This window comes from Phaseolus vulgaris, chromosome 2 (genome assembly GCF_000499845.2).
Source record: "Phaseolus vulgaris cultivar G19833 chromosome 2, P. vulgaris v2.0, whole genome shotgun sequence".
Classification (NCBI taxonomy): Eukaryota; Viridiplantae; Streptophyta; class Magnoliopsida; order Fabales; family Fabaceae; genus Phaseolus; species Phaseolus vulgaris.
This window is the reverse complement of record NC_023758.2, coordinates 31,981,352-32,002,942: the sequence shown is the minus strand read 5'-3', so window position 1 is coordinate 32,002,942 and position 21,591 is coordinate 31,981,352. Positions and strand designations below refer to the sequence as shown.

Here is a 21,591-nt window from a genome sequence, read left to right as displayed (position 1 = left end):
TGAATAAAGTTTATTTAAGGGTTATTTCTTGATAAATTATTTCATTATATAAATTTTGATACTAATTAATAATAAAATAGAAATATTATTTTTAGGAGCAATTATGTTGTATACCTTTATTTATTGAGTAAACATATTTTGTTTTAGATCGTAAGTAAATATTGACAACTATATTAATTATAAATGTTTGACTCCTCTAAAATTTAATATAAATTACCACTTTTGCTTGAATTAATAAAATATAATTTGTAAAAAAAATTATTTAAAGAAATCGATTTACTGAGTTGTTCCAAGAATAAGTTCATCACTTACTAGAAAACAATTGAAAAGAACTTAAATAATATCTGGGTTGGATGGAGCTAAATCATTTTGTAAATAAATATATTCATTTATTTTGTCTACACTCTTCATATTTCTATTTTATTATTAATTATATTTTAAAATTATAATATTTTAAATATCATAACTATTTTTATACATATAATACAATAATTTTTTTTTATATATAAACTATCTTATTCACTAAAAGTAATTGTGGATGTTTCAACTACTCCATATAATATGGTCACACTTTTTTTCTTCTCTTCTATAAAAACTTGTAATTTATATTATTCTTACATATTAAAAAATGTAGAAATAATATCACAAATATTGTATTTAAATAGTTGAAAATTAGTATAAATATTAATTTTTTAACTCATTAAAAAATACTATAATAAAAAAATCAAATACATATATGATGCTACATGTGTATCTGCTAGTAAAAAATAATTATAATAACACTTCCTTAAATTAATAATAATTATGAACATAAATAAAATTATTTATAACAATATATAAAGGGATATTTTTTTAACTATATATCTTCTTTGTATAATTTCACCCATATACTAATATTTAAAGTGAACATATTTTGTAACTAATGTACATATTTATTTTATTCACAACGTTTTGATAACTGATTTTGATGAAAGTTATTTTTTTTATTAGTCTTTTTATCTCCTAAAATTCTTCAATAACGACATCCTTCAAAGACGGTTTGGAAACAACCATCGTTAAAAACTACGCGGTGGCAATCTTGTAAATTTTTCGAAATTTTTTTGGACTTTTAACGACGGTTCATCCCAGAACCGTCGTTAAATGTTGCACTATGGAGATACAACGACGGTTCATCCAGAACCGTCGTTAAAGCTTGTTTTAAAACTCTTTTTTCCCACTCTCCTATTTTCATTCAGAAACATAATCCTTTTCCCACTTTCCCGCTGCCCACGACCCAGCACCATGACCGCCGCTCCTACGCGCGACCGCGACCGAGCCGCACCGAGACCGCGACCGAGCCGCCACCGACCGCCCTACAGCACCGTGCCGCGACCGAGTCGCCCCCTATGCGCGACCGGTACCCCTGACCGCGACCGAGCCGCCCCCTGACCACGACCGAGCCGCACCCCGACCGTCGCCCGCGACGCATCGCACCGCGCCGCCCCTTACCGCGACCCCGCCGCGCGACCGCACCGCCGCCCGCGAACCCTAAATCCCAGACGCACGACCGCACTGCACCGCGACCCCGCCGCGCGACCGCGACGATCGTTCCAGCGACCACCCTGCGCATGACCCTTGACCGTTCCAGCGACCACCGACCCTGTGCCGCGACGCACGTCCGTGAACACCGACTCCTTGCTGCAACCGCTTGTCGTGACCGCCCATCCATTTGAGGTTAGTGTATTCTTATTTATTATCACCTATATTTTGAAAGTATTTGTTTTGAGTTTGATATTGATTCTTTATATTGAACGCATTGGTTCTGAGTCCGGAGGTGTTCGACCTTTGGCAATTTTCAGTCATTATATATTGTTTTGACATATTGAACGCACTGGTTCTGAGTCCGGAGGTGTCCGACCTTCGACACTTTTGTTTCATTTTTTCATGATTACATATTGAAAGTATTGGTTCTTAGTTTAGCAGTTCTATGGATCGGAGTTGGATTAATACACCACGAATAAGTGATACTTACGAAAAAGGGATGGAAGAGTTCATACAATTCGCAGAACATAATGCCGTTAGTTATAAGAATGGAGTAAGGATAAGGTGCCCTTGTATCAATTGTTTAAATGGAAGGATATTGACTATTTCTGAAATTAGAGAACATCTTTTGTGTGATGGATTTTTGAAAAGTTATACAACATGGACGTGGCATGGTGAATTGTTAGACTTGCCAAGTGTGCACGGAGGTTCGGAGGAAGTTCATTTCTCAATGGATGATAGATTAGAAGACATGATTCGTGATGTGGGAGCAGAATCATTTGCTAATGCAGTTTTTGAAAATATGTCTAATGATGCAAAGACTCCTTTGTATCCTGGTTCAACTAACTTCACACGATTATCAGCAGTGTTAAGGTTGATGAATTTGAAGGCAATGAATGGATGGACCGACAAAAGTTTTACATAATTGCTTCAATTGCTTAAGGACATGCTTCTAGAAGGAAATACCTTGCCCAATCGAAATTATGAGGCGAAAAAAATACTTTGTCCAATGGGTATGGAGTATAGAAAAATACATTCATGTCCTAACGATTGTATTTTATACAGAAATGAGTATGAAGATTTAAGAAGATGTCCCAGGTGTGGTTTGTCACGTTATAAGGTTAAGGTTGGTCAGAATGATGAAATTGATGAATTGACAAAGGAAGGTCCTCCTGCTAAGGTTGTTTGGTATCTTCCAATAATTCCACGGCTTAAGCGTTTGTTTGCAAATGCAGATGACGCTAAAAACCTTAGGTGGCATGCAGATAATAGAAAATGTGATGGATTACTTCGTCATCCTGCTGATTCTTTGCAGTGGAAGAATATTGATAAAGAATTTCCTGAATTTGGAAAAGAATCAAGAAACTTAAGACTTGGATAGGCAACTGATGGAATGAATCCCTTTGGAAATTTAAGTAGTAATCATAGTTCATGGCCCGTTTTGTTAGTGATTTACAACTTACCTCCTGCTTTGTGTATGAAGCGCAAATACATGATGTTATCTATGATGATCTCTGGTCCAAAACAACCTGGAAATGACATAGATGTTTATCTTAATCCATTGATTGAAGATTTGAAATTATTGTGGAATGAAGGGGTTGATGTGTTTGACGCGTTTAAGAATGAATCTTTCTGATTGCATGCGATGTTATTTTGTACTATCAATGACTTCCCTGCATATGGGAACTTGTCAGGTTATAGTGTGAAAGGCCATAGAGCATGTCCAATATGTCAAGACAAGACATCTTATGAGCAGTTGAAACATGGAAGAAAAACCGTGTATCTTGGGCATCGTAGATTTCTAAAGAAATATCATCCGTATCGTAGATTGAAAAAAGCTTTTAACAGATACCAAGAACATGACATTTGTCCCACTCCCTTAAGTGGTGTTGAAATTTATGAAAAAAATCAAAAATGTTAATGTGACTTTTGGAAAAATGAAGAAGAAGCAAACTGTGAATGAAATATGGAAGAAGAGATCAATCTTTTTTTATCTTCCGTATTGGTGTAAGTTAGATGTCAGACATTGTCTAGATGTAATGCACGTAGAAAAGAATGTGTGTGACAGTCTAATAGGAACACTTCTGAACATTAAAGGCAAAACAAAGGATGGTGTGAATGCACGTCTGGATTTGATTGAGATGAATATACGAGAGGAATTGGCACCGAGAGAAGTTGGTAAACGTACATACTTGCCTGCAGCGTGTTACACTTTGTCAAAGAAAGAGAAAACAAGTTTTTGTGAATGTCTTAAAGGTGTTAAGGTACCACAAGGCTACTCTTCAAATGTGAAGAGTCTTGTATCTATGAATGATTTGAAACTAATTGGCTTAAAGTCACATGATTGTCACGTTCTAATGCAACAATTACTATCGGTGGCTATTCGTGGAATCTTGCCAAAAAATGTTAGGCATACAATCACTCGACTATGCTCTTTTTTCAATTCCATATGTAGTAAAGAGATTGACTCTCAGAAGTTGGATGAACTTGAAGAAGAAATAATTGTTATCTTGTGTCAACTCGAGATGTTTTTTCCTCCATCTTTTTTTGATATTATGGTACACTTGGTTGTTCATCTTGTAAGAGAAATCAGATTGTATGGGCCAGTTTATATGCGATGGATGTATCCAGTTGAACGATACATGAAGATTTTGAAGGGATATGTGAAGAATCAATGTCGTCCGGAAGCTTCCATTATTGAAAGATACATTTCAGAAGAATCTATTGAGTTTTGTTCCGAGTACATGTCAAAAGCCAAATGTATAGGAGTTCCTGAAAAAGGTTGGCACTCTCATAGATTCATAAGTAGATCTTCAAAAGGTGTACATGTCATAAACAAATCTAGAGAAGAGGTTCTGCAAGCACACTTGTATATCTTGAATAACACTGATGAGGTGTTACCATACTTGGATACACACAAAGACATTGTCAAATATAAAAATCCAAGACAATCAGAAAAATGGGTGTTAATTGAGCATAACAAAACTTTCATGTCATGGTTTAAGCAACAAATAATGAATGATCCATCAACATCTGAAACATTAACATGGCTTGCAAACGGTCTCAAATTTGATGTTTTATGTTGTTATGGCTATGAAGTAAATGGTTGTTTGTTTTACACAAAGTCTCGAGATGATAGGAGTACAGTGCAAAATAGCGGAGTCACCTTGGAGGCAGAGTCTATGCAGTTTTCAACTGCAAATGATCAAAATCCTGTTGTGAGATCAATGCCTTATTATGGTGTCATAGTAGAGATTTGGGAAGTTAATTATACCAAGTTTACTGTACCTGTTTTCAAATGCAAGTGGGTTGACAATAAGACTGGTGTCAAAGTTGATGAATCAGGAATGACTTTGGTTGACTTTCGAAAGATAGGTTATCATGACAAACCATTTATAATGGCACATCAAGCTTCCCAAGTTTTCTATATCCAAGATCCTACGTCTGACCATTGGTCTGTTGTGCTACATGGAAAAAAACAACATAATGACCCAGAAGATACAAACAATGACATTTGTGAGATTGAATCACTTACAAGAACGATCATCAATAAAGAGTACGAGGATGTTGCTGATGTTGTACATGCAACTCGAAATGATCATGATGAAGGAATATATATTTGTATGTACATGTGATTCATGTTTAGTTTTACAATATATTTCATTTTAATTATATTTCATATTCTTGATGCTTATCATATTTGTTTAATAACAGGAACATGGCAGATGATAAAGTTTCTCGATCAAAAACTGGTAGAGGACCTACAAGATTAAAGAATATGTTTAAGAAGATAAATAAAGATGACAAAATACCTTTGTCTATTGATATCCACACTGGTGTGGCCACTGGGCAATATGCAAAGAAATATAGGAGTTATCTCGGAGTACTGTCTCGTGAAAGGATCTCTATCTTAACTCAGTCCTGGGATCACGTGACTGACCACGAGAAAAACATGATTTGGCAAGATATTCTGGTATGTAACTGTTTTTACTTTGCTCAATCTAAATTTCTTTTATACTTTGTTTTTGTTTATGAACTAATTCTTTCAAACAATGTAGACGCATTACAAGATCCCGAATGTGAAAACCTTGAAAGCGAAGGTTCTTTCAGATGTGGGTGTCAAGTTTCGTCAGTTCAAATCAAAATTGACAACAGATTATATATATGGGGAAAGGAAAGAAGAAAATCCTTGTGCAAAATATGCATCCATTGATGAAGAAACTTGGCAGCAGTTTGTGAATATTCGACAAACTGAAAAATGGCAGGTTAATATCACTTTTATATTTGAATATAGTTTATATTAACGTATTACTAAATTTTGAGTGTTATGATAGGAGGTTCGGAACAAAGCAAAAGCCAGTCAGGCACATAATAATACCCCACACTTATTGTCTCGTGGTGGTTATAAGTTGCTAGAGCAGAAGATGCTTGAAGAAAAGATTAAAGCACGTTCTACTTCCATTGAGGAAATGAATAGTGTAGATTCTTTAAGACCTCCATCCCCACCTCTCCGACATGAGATGTGGAAGGGTGCCCGTATAAACCCATTAGGGACATGGAGTTCTAAGTCTACAGAACAAACAGTTGAACGCATTGTAAGAAATATGTTTTCTATGTGTTATTTTAAATTCAATGTGTTGAAGTTTGACAATTTCTTTTCATTTGTTTTAGGATTCTCTTAATGAGCAATCAACATAGGGGACTTTTAAACCATGTGGTCGCAATGATATTCTTAATGTTGCTCTCGAACGACCTGAACACCCTGGACGTGTTGGTGTAGCTGGATATGGGGTTGGGATTCGGTCATACTTTGGAGCTCCATCACACAGCAAGGAACAATTGTCCAATGAACCTAGCCAAGAGTATTTACTACAACTACATGAGCAGTTAAAGGCTGAGGTAACTCAAGAGCTTAAAGAAAGCTTCATGGAGGAGTTTAGTGCGCGAATGGAAATGGAGTTCAAAAAGCGGTGGGAGGGTTTAGGACTCTCACAGCAACCACCTACTATGGTAGAAGATGAACCACCTCCACCTCCTATTAAGAAAGTCAGCACTAAAGGGAGTTGTTCGGCAGTTCATCTATCAGGGGATGACTTTGGCTCAACTAGCCAATGCGAATTATATGTTGAGTGTAATTCTTTGACCCGACTCGTTGCCTTGGGTAAGTGTTATGAAGGGGTCACAATGTTACACAATGTGCCTCTTCCTTCTAATTTCATGAAGGTCACGGTGGAGAAGGTCCTTTATGGTGATCTTGCAGTTCCTGTGCCGACATCAGAGGTCACAATTGTAGTAGAGGCATTACATACTTTCGTTGCCTGGCCTAGACATCTCGTCAGACCTATAGACTCTATGGTATATCTTTGCACTAATACTAATAGAATTATATATCAGACATATTACATTCTAACTAATTTAAGTATTTGTTTGTTTTGATGAGTAGCAGGAACCTAAGACAAATCTGCCTCTGGGAAAGAAGAAAATAGTCTCCATTGATGATCCTCTAGCGGCATTGGTGGAAGTTGCTACAACTTTAGATACAACCGTCTTAGAGGTTCCATGGGATGCCAATGTTTTTGGAAGGCATAGTAATCTACCGTTATACGTTCACATGTCTGATTTGTTGTACCTTGCATCCGGAGATCAAGAGATTAACATAACAATTCTGCAATTATGGATGATGTAAGTTCAAATTTTAAAATCTCTACACTTTTGATTTATTAAATATATTAGTACTAACTTATTAAAATTTAGGTATCTTTCTGGATTATGCTTTCATGAGGGGAAACACAATATATATGGGTTTTTAGACCCTCAAATCACTCAATCAATTGGAAACAAGAAGTCAGAAACACAAACATACATCACCACTGCCTTAAAGAATGGTGGAAAACACATTTATTTTGCTCCGTACATCCATGAGTAAGTTCTTATTTATTAAATAAGTTTTAATAAATTATTGAAATAAGAGAAACTAATTAACTGATTTGTTATACAGGCGTCATTGGCAACTATTGATCATATGTGTTCAAGATCATACCGCTACATGGTTTTGCTCCTTGCATAAAAAACCTCCTACCTATTTTAAAAACATTATAGATAGGTACGACAGTTTCATTTAACATTTATTATTACTTATATATTATATAATGTTATGTATTCTAACATGAAATCTTATTATTTTAGTGCTTACTCTGGATATAATATGTTGTGTGGGAGGAGAACTTCAAATTCACAAAAACTCACTTGGATGTACCTTGAGGTATTTAAAGTATATTTGTTCACTTAATTTAATGTGTTTCACACATTCATTTAATACATTTATTTTCACATGCAGTCCAACTAGCTACCTAAAAATTATGAGTGCGGCTATTATGTTATGCAGTGGATGTTGACTATTTTGCAAGTTCAAATTCAGAAAGGTTGGGATAAGGTAATACCAATACAATAAAAACTTTAAAATTTGAGATTTAGTATTCATGCACTAATTTAAAAAATTTCAAATGTCACAGTTCTTCAACGACCAACACCCGCTAGATTTAGAAGCATTGGAGTATGTGAGAACAACATGGTCAAAGTATTTTGTAACCATGTATAACACTCTAGTATAGATAAATCATTACAATGATAAATTTTTTCATATATTTGCAAAACTTTTTTGTATAATGTTATAATTTGTTGTATGTAATTTTTATATTTAAATTATGATTTGAAATGTTTTTATTTTCTGGAATTGAAAATTTTACGCAGGTTTTAGATTTCTTAAAAAACAATTAATTTTTTTTAAAACACTATATATAACGACGGTTCCACTTGAAACCGTCTTTAAAAATGGCTATTTACAACGATGGTTCAACTGGGAACCGTCTTTAAAATACCATAAGTTTTTTTTTTAAAGAAAAGACACCTTTAACGACGGTTCTCTCGTAGGGTTTTAACGACCATTCCAGAACCGTCGTGAAAAATCAAACCTTTTAACGACGCTTGTAATAACGACGGTTATGAAACCGTCTTTAAATGTTGATTTTAACCGTCGTTAATCTACCTTTTTGTACTAGTGTATAATATAAAAATCAAATACATATATGATGCTACATGTGTATATGCTAGTAAAAAATAATTATAATAACACTTCCTTAAATTAATAATAATTATGAACATAAATAAAATTATTTATAACAATATATAAAGGGATATTTTTTTAACTATATATCTTTTTTGTATAATTTCACCCATATACTAATATTTAAAGTGAACATATTTTGTAACTAATGTACATATAAACTGATTTTGATGAAAGTTATTTTTTTTATTAGTCTTTTTATCTCCTAAAAGAATATACATGCAAAACGATATAAATTTGTTTTCACCAATCAATTATAAAATCAAAGCGTATAATAAAATTAATAATTTTTGTTTTAATTATTATAAAAACTATATTTATGATAAATTTATTTACAATATAATATATATATTAATGAAAATTATACTACAATGCATTATCAAAAGGTTAATATAAATTATTAATAATGCTAACGCCCATCAAATTGTTTAGGAATTATCTGAATTGACCAAATTTTGTTTATCTATAAGTTGAAAAGCAGAGATAGGAACCAACAGAAAAGAAGGTATCCTAAACCTAATGATTCAAATTCCTCTAACTATACTTGCTTTGGCTGTGGCAAAACATGGCACATAAAAACGGATTGTCCAAACAATCAATCAAAGGATAAATCTGCAAGCAAGAAAGTTGAAAGGAGCAAGGGAAGAAGAGCTTACATCTCATGGGCGGAAAATGAAGTATCTTCAACCAGCAGCTCTTCAACTGAGAATGAGGAAAACAATTTGTGCTTCATGATGAAGGATGAGGAGTCAATCTCTGATTCGGTAAGTGATTTTTCTGTGGACTCAGATAACTATGATCAATTGCTTGCTGCTTTCAAGGAAACACATGATGAAGCAAATAGGCTAGCTGTAATATGCAATAAGCTGCAAAATGCACCTAAAGTAAAAACACTTGAGGAAGAATTGCATAAGGCCAAAATAGATTTGGTAAGCCTTGAACTAACATGCTTGCATGCCTCTATTAAAACCTGTGAAAACTGCAAAAAATCGAAAAAACAAGTGGAGTATTTGCTAAAAACCCTTTCCAATTTCACCAAGGGAAGAGAGAACCTTGAGTCTTTTCTTGGCTCACAGAATGCTGTTTTCAATAAAAATGGACTTGGTTATACCCCTGGAAATGTAACCAATGTCAAAAAGCTTTCAAGTTTTTTTGTTCCAGCAAAATCAGGTTTTTCAGCTTTTAACAGTGGCAAAAAGGCATCTCATGTAACCTGTTTTTACTGCATGAAATCTGGTCATACCTCTAGGTCTTGCATTGCTAGAAAGCATCTTGTTCCTAAGAATTTAGCAAAATGGCTACCAAAGAGAAGGTTTTAATCTGTGTTGGACCCTATAATGAAAAGGGTACCATTTGTATCATTTTTATTCTGTTTTGTAGATTGGCAGCAAGAAAAATCAGTGGTACTTGGACAGTGGCTGTTCCAAGCATATGACTGGAGATCTTACAAAATTCACTAGCTTGAAGCTCAAAGCAGAAGGACATGTAACCTATGGTGACAATAACCGAGGAAGAATTTTGGGCAGAGGCACTGTTGGAACAAGGAACTCAACCACTATTGAGAATGTGTTGTATGTAGAAGGACTCAAGCATAGCCTTCTCAGCATAAGTCAACTTTGTGACAAAGGATACAAGGTGAATTTTGAGTCAAAAGGCTGCACAATCTCAAGTGATTCATCTAGTCAGGTTTGCCAAAAGAATGGAAAACCCCTAGAGACCTAACCCTTGATAATGTCATTGGGAACATTGAGAAAGGAGTATCAACTAGGAAATCCTTGAACAACTTCTGTGAAGCAATGGCCTTTGTATCTCAAGTGGAACCCAAGAATCTGAATGAAGCTCTCAAGGACAGCAACTGGATTTTAGCCATGCAAGAGGAACTGAATCAATTTGCTCTTAATGAGGTCTGGACTCTTGTTCCTAGAATACCTGATATGAATATAATTGGGATAAAATGGGTATTCAGAAACAAAATGGATGAGCACGGGGTGATTACAAGAAATAAGGCTAGGCTAGTAGCTAAATGGTACAATCAAGAAGAAGGAATAGACTATGATGAGACATATGCACCAGTGGCTCGGTTAGAAGCTGTTAGATTGCTACTTGCCTTCTCCTGCATCAAAGGGTTCAAGCTGTTTCAAATGGATGTGAAGAGTGCCTTCTTGAATGGTTATATAAATGAAGAGGTATTTGTTTCACAACCACTAGGTTTTGAAGACCATCAGCATCCAGAATACATGTTCAAACTCAAAAAGGCTCTCTATGGGCTTAAGCAAGCTCCTAGGCAATGGTATGAGAGACTAAGTGATTTTCTCACCTCACAAGGCTATGACAGAGGCACATCAGATAAGACCTTGTTCATCAAGAAGAAAGGGGATGACTCAATTATAGTACAAGTATATGTGGATGACATCATTTTTGGATCAAACAATGGAGAATTGTGTGAAGCTTTCGTGAGAGTCATGAAGAGTGAGTTTGAAATGTCAATGATGGGTGAATTGAACTATTTTCTAGGCTTGCAGGTCAAACAACTCAAGGATGGCATCTTCTTAAGTCAAGCTAAGTATTGCAAGGATCTGCTGAAGAAATTTGAAATGGACAAGTGTAAACCAATCAGCACACCCTTCTCAACAAGCTGTCACTTGGATCATGATGAAGCTGGAATTTTTGTTGATGACACCAAATACAGAGGACTCATAGGATCACTATTGTATCTCACTGCCAGCAGGCCTGACATAATGTTTGCAGTGTGCATGTGTGCTCGGTTTCAATCTGCTCCTAAAGAATCACACTACAATGCTGCCAAAAGGATTTTGAAGTATTTGCAAGGAACTAAAGAAGTTGGCTTGTGGTATCAAGGTAACATCTCATTAAGTTTAACTGGATATTCTGATTCAGATTTTGCAGGTTGCAAAATTGATAGGAAGAGCATTAGTGGAACCTGTCACTTGCTTGGATCAAGCTTGATTTCATGGCAATGCAAAAAGCAGGCTTGTGTAGATCTCTCCACGGCTGAAGCAGAGTACATTGCAACAGGGAGTTGCTGTGCTCAAACCATATGGCTAAGACAGCAATTGAATGATTTTGGTATCTTACTTAACCATATACCTCTGCTGTGTCATAATACAAGTGCAATCAACTTAACCAAAAATCCTGTCATGCATTCAAGAACCAAACACATTGAAATTAGGCATCATTTCCTAAGGGAACACATTTCAAATGGAACATGTGAGATTAAGTTCATTGGTACAGATTTACAACTTGCTGATTTGTTCACAAAACCATTAGCTAAAGATAGGTTTAATTTTCTGCTTAATGAATTAGGTATTATAAATGTCAATTGTGCCTAGCAGTGAAAAATTAAATTTGTTTATTCGTAATTGAATGTGTTTATTTTCTGTACTGATATGCATTGATGACTAGGAAAGAGAAATTCTGATCTTTGACTGCTTGACTGACTTAGTGGGCATTAACCTCTGTACCTTTGACAGTTTTGGTCATGGTTATGTAACCGATTTGATGGTTTGGGTGCTCAATAAAGGTATGAATTGTGTGCAGCATGACCCTAAATATTTGTTGCATATTTTCAAAGATTCTCTGCACAAATTCAGAGCATAAAATCTTCATGCATATCCACTCATAACTGCCATATCAACCTATTCATTTCTATATAAATATGTGTGAAAATCTGCTACCCACATTGGCTATCCATTTTCTGTTCTCACCATTTGAAACCAAGAGAAAATTCTGGTTCAACCATGGCTTCTTCTTCAAGACAGAAACAGAAAAACAAGGGCAAGCAAAGCACCTTTCAAGGTGTGCTAGAAGGTTGGTTCGCTAGAAATGAAGAAGCAATCAATGCCTACATCCACGAGACAAGCAGAAAGCAGATTAATATACCCAAGGTGCTGGATTTCAACTGGCTGAAATCAGAAAAATTGTCAGAAACAAGGGCTGTGTTGAAGCACCAGAAACTGAAAAAGCTGCTGGAATTAATGGATCGCAAGTGATGTTTGGAACTCTATGGCTGGAATCAAGTATGCTGGACTGAAAGTGGGAAAAGGAAACACCAGTGGAATCCAAGAATTCAACAAGCTGCAATATTATAAAAGCTGTATGAGGAATCCTACAGAGAGCATAAGCAGGTTTCATGCAGGACATTTGAACCTAATGCCACGTCTTGTTGCCTACATTATAGCATGGCAACTCATCCCAAGAGGTACAAATCATGTTGTTTTACATGAAGAGGATTTAATCCTTCTATACTGCATCATGAACCAGATTGAGGTAAACTGGGTTTTCATTATCAATGAACACATGCTGAAATCCAAAAGGTTGGCTGATTATCGCTTTCCTTATGCTATACTTGTTTCAAAATTGATTGATTTCTTTGGTGTTGATGCTACAAATGAGAGAAACGACCCCATCAAGGCTGTAAGTGAGATTGACAATTCAACTCTCACAAAGATGGGATTTCACAAAGTAGAGGACAATTGGGTGGTTCTCAAAGGCAAGAACCCTCAAGCAGAACATGGAGCCTCAAACCTCAACAATGAAGATGAGGATGAAGCTGTTCCCATGGAGGATGACACAGTTCAAGCTGCAGAACATTCACGTTATGTTATCCATCACTCCTATGGACAAGAACAATCTGCTGAACATGCTGGAAATCAAAGGACAAGCTCTCCATCTGTAGAAATCAGAGGAGACTCACCTGCTCCCCAATCTGTGCATGATGAAGCTGCTGCAACCCATCAGAATGCCATTGTTGCCTATCAAACTCCAGAATACCGAGGTGAACCATTATCAATGTTTGAAAGGCAAGTTCTGCATCGCCTTGATGTCATGACAGCAGAACAGAGGGCATACTTTGAGACTACTCAAGCAAGGTTTCAACACCTTGATGATCAAATTGAAGGGGTTCAAATGCAGCTTGCAGAGTTATACTACAAGGATCAGTAGTCTCTTGCTTTTCATGCTTTCTTTATCAGTTTTAAATTTCTGTAATGCTGAACAATTTGTCTTTATTTTCTGAACTATTATGGTTATGTTTCTGTTTTTTCCCTATGCTTACATGCTGTTTGATGAATCCAAAGGGGGAGAAAAATAGCTCAACGTGCTAGGTGAAGCTAGCTGAAACAGGAAGTTAAATTCTGCACCTTAAAACCATTGTACATGTTATGCAATGTTCTGTTTTTATGGTTTAATATTTGGTGCAGTACAGGTTCTTAAAGCAACATAGCTATGGGGATTTGTCTCCATCAAACAAGGGAGATTGTTGAAGATGGTTGCTGCCCCTTCAAGACATGTGTTTGATGAAGACTTTTATGTACAATTCATGTATATTTCCTTTTGCTTTAAGAATGTCTTAGGTAGTGTTTAGAGGTTGTTTAAGAGTAGGCTTTTTGCTGAGTAACTCACCTCCTAACCACTGGCCATGTGATAAGAACAAGCATAGGATTTCTTAAACTGTTTTTCACATGTTTTACAAAAAACACGTTTACTGCATAAAAATAAATTTGTTCTTTTCCAAATAAACAGATTCATTTTTAAACTAATGCCTTGGCTAAGTCTTGTGAAAATTAGATTTTGTGCATCAAGTATTTTGACTAAGTCTTTTATCTTTCAAAACGATTGTGTTTTAAATAGTTAAGCTTTTTCTATTTTCGTTTTGAAAAATAAATCTATTCATCTGTAAATGAATAGATTCTTTTTTGACTCTGGTGCCATGACTAGCTTAAACGGTTTTCAGTTTTGTCCCTGCACCAGAATGGCTGACTAAGTCTCCTCACATAACAAATTCTCTAACTGCTTTTGAAAATGAATCTGTTCATTTTATTTTCAATCTGTTCATTTTATAACAGCTTTTCAAAAATATGTTGTAAGTTGGTTTTCTATAAAATGAAAACTTGTTTCTGAGTTTAAACAATCGATCATACATTTGTAAAAACAAGTTTTGCATCAGAGGATTGAGGATTTACAAGGAGTTAGCATCTGTTCTTAGAAGATTTCGAAAATCACAAAGTGCTTGTTCTTGTTTGGTTCCAAAAGCTTGGTGAGAGGTGTTGCTACTGTTCTAGCAATCTGTTCTACTGGTTTAAGGCAGATTTCTGCATCCTCAATCAGGTGTAGTTGTTTCACATTTCTTTTCTTGTAAAAGTTTGGTTGTACACTCTTCTTGATAGGGTTTCTTGAAGAGTGTGTGTGTGCTGAAATAGGGTTTTTCAGCAAGTGTACCTAAGTTCTTGTAGGGTTCAAGAACAGTGGGATTTGTGTTTGCTTGAAGTGTGATTTAGTGAATTTCACCTTGGTTTAGGTGAAGACTGGATGTAGCTCAGTTGAGTGAACCAGTATAATTGCCTTGTGTTCATTCTCCCTTAATCTCTACATTTAAATTTCTGCATATCTGTCAAAACTGTTAAGAAATAATTTTGTTCAATCAATAATAAATCTGTTCTTTCTGGGCTCGTTTCATACTGTTCTTACTTTCTGGAAAACTGTTTGATTTTAAGAAGAACATAAATAACTTGTTAAAAAGCCACTGAAACAGATTGATTGTGATAGGTTATTCAAGTAATTGTCAAGCTATCAATTGAACCTTAATCACTTGCTTAAAATTGAAGCTTGTTGTTTTGTGATTCACTATTTTTCGTGCTAATATCAGTGTGTGTGTATCTGGAAAATCTATCTGTATAATCTTGTGATTAATCTTGCTGTATAAACGTTTTTCAAACACAAACAGTGCCAAAATAAATTTGTTCAATTTCAAATAAATCGATTTATTTTCTGTACACTGTGATAAATATTGATTATGCGAGAAAGATTTAAAAGATCAATTCACCCCCCTCTAGAACTTTGGCACTATTAAACCCAACACAGCCCATGTGGAATCCTAACTTTGGGACGCTGTTGTAGCCCCTGCGAAACCCTAGCTTTGGAACGCCGCTGCAGCCGCAATTTTCACGTCTCATTGATTAATTTTTGCTGATCAGATCTTTAGTGATGTCACTTGATGGGAAAAACGCACGCGGAAGCAACACACATCATCACGAATCAACTGCAGAAAATAAAAAACACAAGATTTAACGTGGTTCGGTCGCCAACTGCAACCTACATCCACACGGGCAACTATTAGGTTTTCATTTTGTCATGTTGCACACCAATTACAAGTACAGTGATCTCTTTAAATAGAGATTATAAAAGGGACACAATAATTAAACTCACTCACTAAACATGGTGTCTAGTCAGCCCAACCCAATTGGTCTTGACTTCATACTCAACACAAACATGTGTACATATACATATTATAATCCATGGATGTATTTGATAGTTGATAATTTCATCGAAACAAAGGTTGAATAAAGTTTATTTAAGGGTTATTTCTTGATAAATTATTTCATTATATAAATTTTGATACTAATTAATAGTAAAATGGAAATATTATTTTTAGGAGCAATTATGTTGTATACCTTTATTTATTGAGTAAACATATTTTGTTCTAGATCGTAAGTAAATATTGACAAATATATTAACTATAAATGTTTGACTCCTCTAAAATTTAATATAAATTACCACTTTTGCTTGAACTAATAAAATATAATTTGTAAAAAAAATTATTTAAAGAAATCGATTTACTGAGTTGTTCCAAAAATAAGTTCATCACTTACTAGAAAACAATTGAAAAGAACTTAAATAATATCTGGGTTGGATGGAGCTAAATCATTTTGTAAATAAATACATTCATTTATTTTGTCTACACTCTTCATATTTCTATTTTATTATTAATTATATTTTAAAATTATAATATTTTAAATATCATAACTATTTTTATACATATAATACAATAATTTTTTTTTATATATAAACTATCTTATTCACTAAAAGTAATTGTGGATGTTTCAACTACTCCATATAATATGGTCACACTTTTTTTTCTTCTCTTCTATAAAAACTTGTAATTTATATTATTCTTACATATTAAAAAATGTAGAAACAATATCACAAATATTGAATTTAAATAGTTGAAAATTAATATAAATATTAATTTTTTAACTCATTAAAAAATACTATAATAAAAAAATCAAATACATATATGATGCTACATGTGTATCTGCTAGTAAAAAATAATTATAATAACACTTCCTTAAATTAATAATAATTATGAACATAAATAAAATTATTTATAATAATATATAAAGGGATATTTTTTTAACTATATATCTTCTTTGTATAATTTCACCCATATACTAATATTTAAAGTGAACATATTTTGTAACTAATGTACATATTTATTTTATTCACAACGTTTTGATAACTGATTTTGATGAAAGTTATTTTTTTTATTAGTCTTTTTATCTCCTAAAAGAATATACATGCAAAACGATATAAATTTGTTTTCACCAATCAATTATAAAATCAAAGCGTATAATAAAATTAATAATTTTTGTTTTAATTATTATAAAAACTATATTTATGATAAATTTATTTACAATATAATATATATATTAATGAAAATTATACTACAATGCATAATCAAAAGGTTAATATAAATTATCAATAATGCTAACGCCCATCAAATTGTTTAGGAATTATTTGAATTGACCAAATTTTGTTTATCTATAAGTTGAATTAGATTAATTTAACATGAATTCTTAATTTATTTGTGATGGACTATATCTATACAAAAAATATAGAAATAGTTCTCTATTTTTTTTTATGTTCAGACTGTTTTGGTTGTTGTTATGGAGTTATATATATTATTGAACAAGCTCAAAATATGAGTCTTACTAAATTATGGTTTGAATGTGATTCTGCCTTGGTTTGTGCTGCATTTAATGTTATGACCATGGTTTCTTTTATGCTTTGTAATAGGTGGAACACTCGTCTTACATGTGGGAAAATCAGATTTATGATTTCTCATATTTTTCGTGGAGGGAATGCATGTACTGATAAACTTGCTAACTTAGACTTTATTTATAAGAGTATTTTCATTGGTATAACAAGCTTTCATCTAGTCCCTTCTTAGAGTTTTTTATTTAATAAGTATAAATTACCTATGTAGTAACAAATGATTGTTGTTACTCGTAGGTGTGAGTTTAACTGAAATGTCAAATTTTATAATAATGTTCAACATAGAGCTTTTATAATAATAAAAAATCTTAAACCAGAATCAAGTATATAATTATTTCAAGGGCAACTTTTGTTTATTTATTTATTATTCTTCAAACATTTTTAATGGTTAAGATATTCTTGAATTGTTTGTTTGTAATTGTTCTAGAAGCACACACCGAAATTGGCGGTAAAAATAGTTTGTAGTTTGCTGATGTTAGGCTCAGAGATTTTAATTTCATAACCTTTTGTATTTCACATACTGTTTTCACAATGAAATACCTATTTAAGGTTCAGATCTTAAAGCAAAACTTAACCAGTGGAACACAGACAACAAAAGAACCATCAATAATTTAAAATAGTTATAATGTCTCAATAAAAAATATTTTAGATGCTAATAAATAATTGAATAATTAAAATAATAATAAATAACTGTAATGTTAAATCAATAATTTAGTATGAGAGAAAACAATAACAAAAAATTATAGCTATAAATAAAATTTGAACATTAAGGTTTTCTGTTACCATTTTAAGAGATAAGATGATAAAATATTTTTTTTTTCTGGGTACGTTATTTCAAAATACCAATATAAAAAGCTTGTTAAAATAGTTTAGAAATTATTAAAAAAACTTCTTTACCAAACATAAATAATTTTTTAATTAAAATTTCTTCTATCAATTTTATGTAGATGTATATTTAAAAGTTCACAAACCTTGTCGCCTATATATAATTAAAGGATTAATTTTTATTTGTGTATAGAAAAATATCTCCAAGAAAATATTAGCCCATTAAACATATATAATTTTCTGTAAAAATTATTCCATAATTTTTTTTACCAAAAATACCATTTGTACCAGTCGGACCCTGGACGACCGAAGATATGAATTAATAATGTAACGTAATAAATACGTGACAAGAAAACAGTTATAACTAACGTTGAATGAGTTAAAGATATACCTCGAAATACACTCCCGTGATATCAGGAAGCCACTACACATGACCTGAGGACCATTACACACGTCTTGGTGAACTAATTATCTAGCCCACACAGGTGGAGACCCAAGTCAACCTATAAGTAAGACTTCTGAAAGGGGGAAATGTACGTTTTTCATATCCTAAGAGAATAGACAAAACACTAGCACTGACTTGAGTGTCGGAGTGCAATCGCAGGTACCCCCACCGACCGGCGGAGCACACACGCAGGAGAGAGAGAGCTTCGAAGGATTTGGAGACTACCGGCACAACAACGAATTGTGTACCAGGTGGACGAACATTACTTAGGCCTCGACATCTATACAGGTACAATTGGCGCCCACCGTGGGGCCCGAGTAATTTGTAGCCTTCCATTCACAAGGACTTCGACAAGCAACGATGGTATCCACGATAAATAACACGAATAATGACATCACGACAGAAGAACAAATGGTCATGCTCCAAGCCCTCCAAGCCCAGATGCAGGAACTGCAACAGAAGGGAGTTGCAGATCAACTACATCACGAAGAGGAACGACGTAAGCAAGAGGAAGAGCGGCGTCGTCAAGCAGAGAAGATGGCTCAATTAAAGGAGCAGAACAAAAGACTACTTCAGCGACTTGAAGAGTCCGAATGGGAAGGACATTCCCACACGCCGATACCAACACCACGGACGCATCAGTCTAGGACGAAACCAGTAACTCCCCAAACTCAGGGGGTACATCACACTTCACTTACGCATCACACACACCAAAGCGTTAAGTACGTCGCTCCCGGTAGAGAAGTAAATCCAAGGGGTCATCCTTTCACGGATGACATCATTGTTGCACCCCTTCCCGACAAATGGAGGGGCTTAACGATGAACCTTTATGATGGCTCCACTAACCCAGATGAGCACTTGAACATTTTTAGAACGCAAATGACCTTATACACCGTAGATCAAATAGTGTGGTGTAAGGTTTTTCCCACTTCACTGAGAGAAGGGCCACTGTGATGGTTTACCGAGCTCCCACCAAATTTTGTGACTAGTTTCGACGTTCTAGAAACAAAGTTTACCCCCAGTATGCTACGAGTAGACCCCATCATACGTCCTCAATGTCCCTCCTCAACGTCAAACAAGAAAAAAGGAGAATCGTTGAAAGCTTTTATGGACAGATTCAACAAGGTTTGCATGGGAATCAAGAATTTGAATCCAGATAGAGCAATGCACCATTTAGTCTCAGCCATACTGCTAGGCCGGTTCACAAAGAGCCTTATAAAACGACCACCATACAACATGAACGAAATAAGGACGAGAGCGACCAAATTCATGCAGATAGAAGAACACGTTGATTATCATAGGAAAACACTGGCAGAACCTTTTGAGAAAGAAAGAGGGAAAAATAGGGGCATTCGTCCTCCCGTAATGGGGACCGACCGAGACCGGTATCGTTCGAATAGGGGTCCTCGTTTCCATAATTACACCCATCTGATGGTACCTAGAGGAAAGATTCTGGATGAAGCCTTACAAGCTGAACTCATCTCAACGCTCAAACAAGCGCAAACACCACCCAATGCAGATACGACCAAGCGTTGTCAGTATCATCATAATTACGGTCACACGACCGAAGGCTGCCAGGCATTAAAGGATAAAATAGAAGAACTTGTCCAAGCCGGTCATCTCCACAAATTCATTAGAACGTCTAATGTTGCACCACGGTCACCCCAACATGACATTGACTATTCTAGAGACAAAGAACATTCTGGACGAAAGGACAACCGAAGCCGCGATGGTTATCGTCGCACGACCCGACAAAAACGAAGTGAAAGTCTAGTCAGACGGACCCGACCCCGAAGTGAAAGCCCTGAGCGGAGAAGTCGAACCAAACAAAGAGTTTGTGAAGTTATTAACACTATTGCTAGCCCAGTTCCACTCGGCGTAGCACCTCAGGAGGTTAATTATATCGCAGGAGGCTTCACGGGCGGTGGATGTTCTAACTCTGCTAGGAAGAAACACCTGAGGGCGATTCAATCTATCCATTCAGCCTCTACACATAAACGTCCACACATACCTCCAATTACCTTTACTGACGACGACTTCACCGCGATCGACCCCGCTCAGGATGACCCCATGGTCATTACAATGGAGATAGACAAATTTGCCATTTCTAAAGTTCTGGTAGATCAAGGTAGTTCGATCGACATCCTCTGTTGGGAAACATTTAAAAAGATGCGAATTTTGGAGGCAGAGATACAACCTTATGATGAACAAATAGTTGGATTTTCAGGAGAACGAGTAGACACTAAGGGATACATTGACTTATTCACCACCTTTGGTGACGATTCTCTCAGAAAAACAATTATTGTCCGATATCTGTTGGTTAACACCAATACATCTTATAATATACTGCTCGGACGTCCTTCCATAAACAGGTTAAAGGTTATTGTTTCTACCCCTCATTTGGCCATGAAGTTTCCCTCTGTCAATGGAGATATTGTGATGGTGCATGTTGATCAGAAAACTGTGTGGGAGTGTTATGTAGCTAGTCTAAAGGTTGAACCAACCAGATGGCTATACACCATGACGAGCTATCGATCTCCGAGCAGAAGGGGTCGATCACCAGAGAGCGGTCCAGGAGAAGAGGCTCTAGAAGGCACTTAGTTGCCCTTGTAGATCTAGATCCACGATTGGATGATCCTTGAATGGAGGTCAGGGAAGACCTTCAACCCATATTCCTCCGCGAAAACGACCGTAAAACATACATGGGAACATCCTTAAAGTTGGACGATTGAGAGGTGATAGGTAAGACATTAATAAAAAATGATGACCTTTTTGCTTGGACTGCTACAGATATGCCTGGGATAAAACCCAACATTATCACTCATTG

At 35.1% G+C, this 21,591-nt stretch overlaps 1 protein-coding gene and 1 pseudogene across 1 annotated transcript; both read left to right on the top strand.

The window, feature by feature from the left end:
• Window positions 1-1,966: 1,966 nt before the first annotated feature.
• Window positions 1,967-11,611, top strand: LOC137809375 (uncharacterized; annotated as a pseudogene).
• Window positions 11,612-19,787: 8,176 nt separating this feature from the next.
• On the top strand, window positions 19,788-21,365 carry LOC137809374 (uncharacterized). The gene has a single exon (XM_068610497.1). It carries the CDS (start codon window positions 19,788-19,790, stop codon window positions 21,363-21,365), a length of 1,578 nt encoding a protein of 525 aa, XP_068466598.1.
• Window positions 21,366-21,591: the final 226 nt, after the last annotated feature.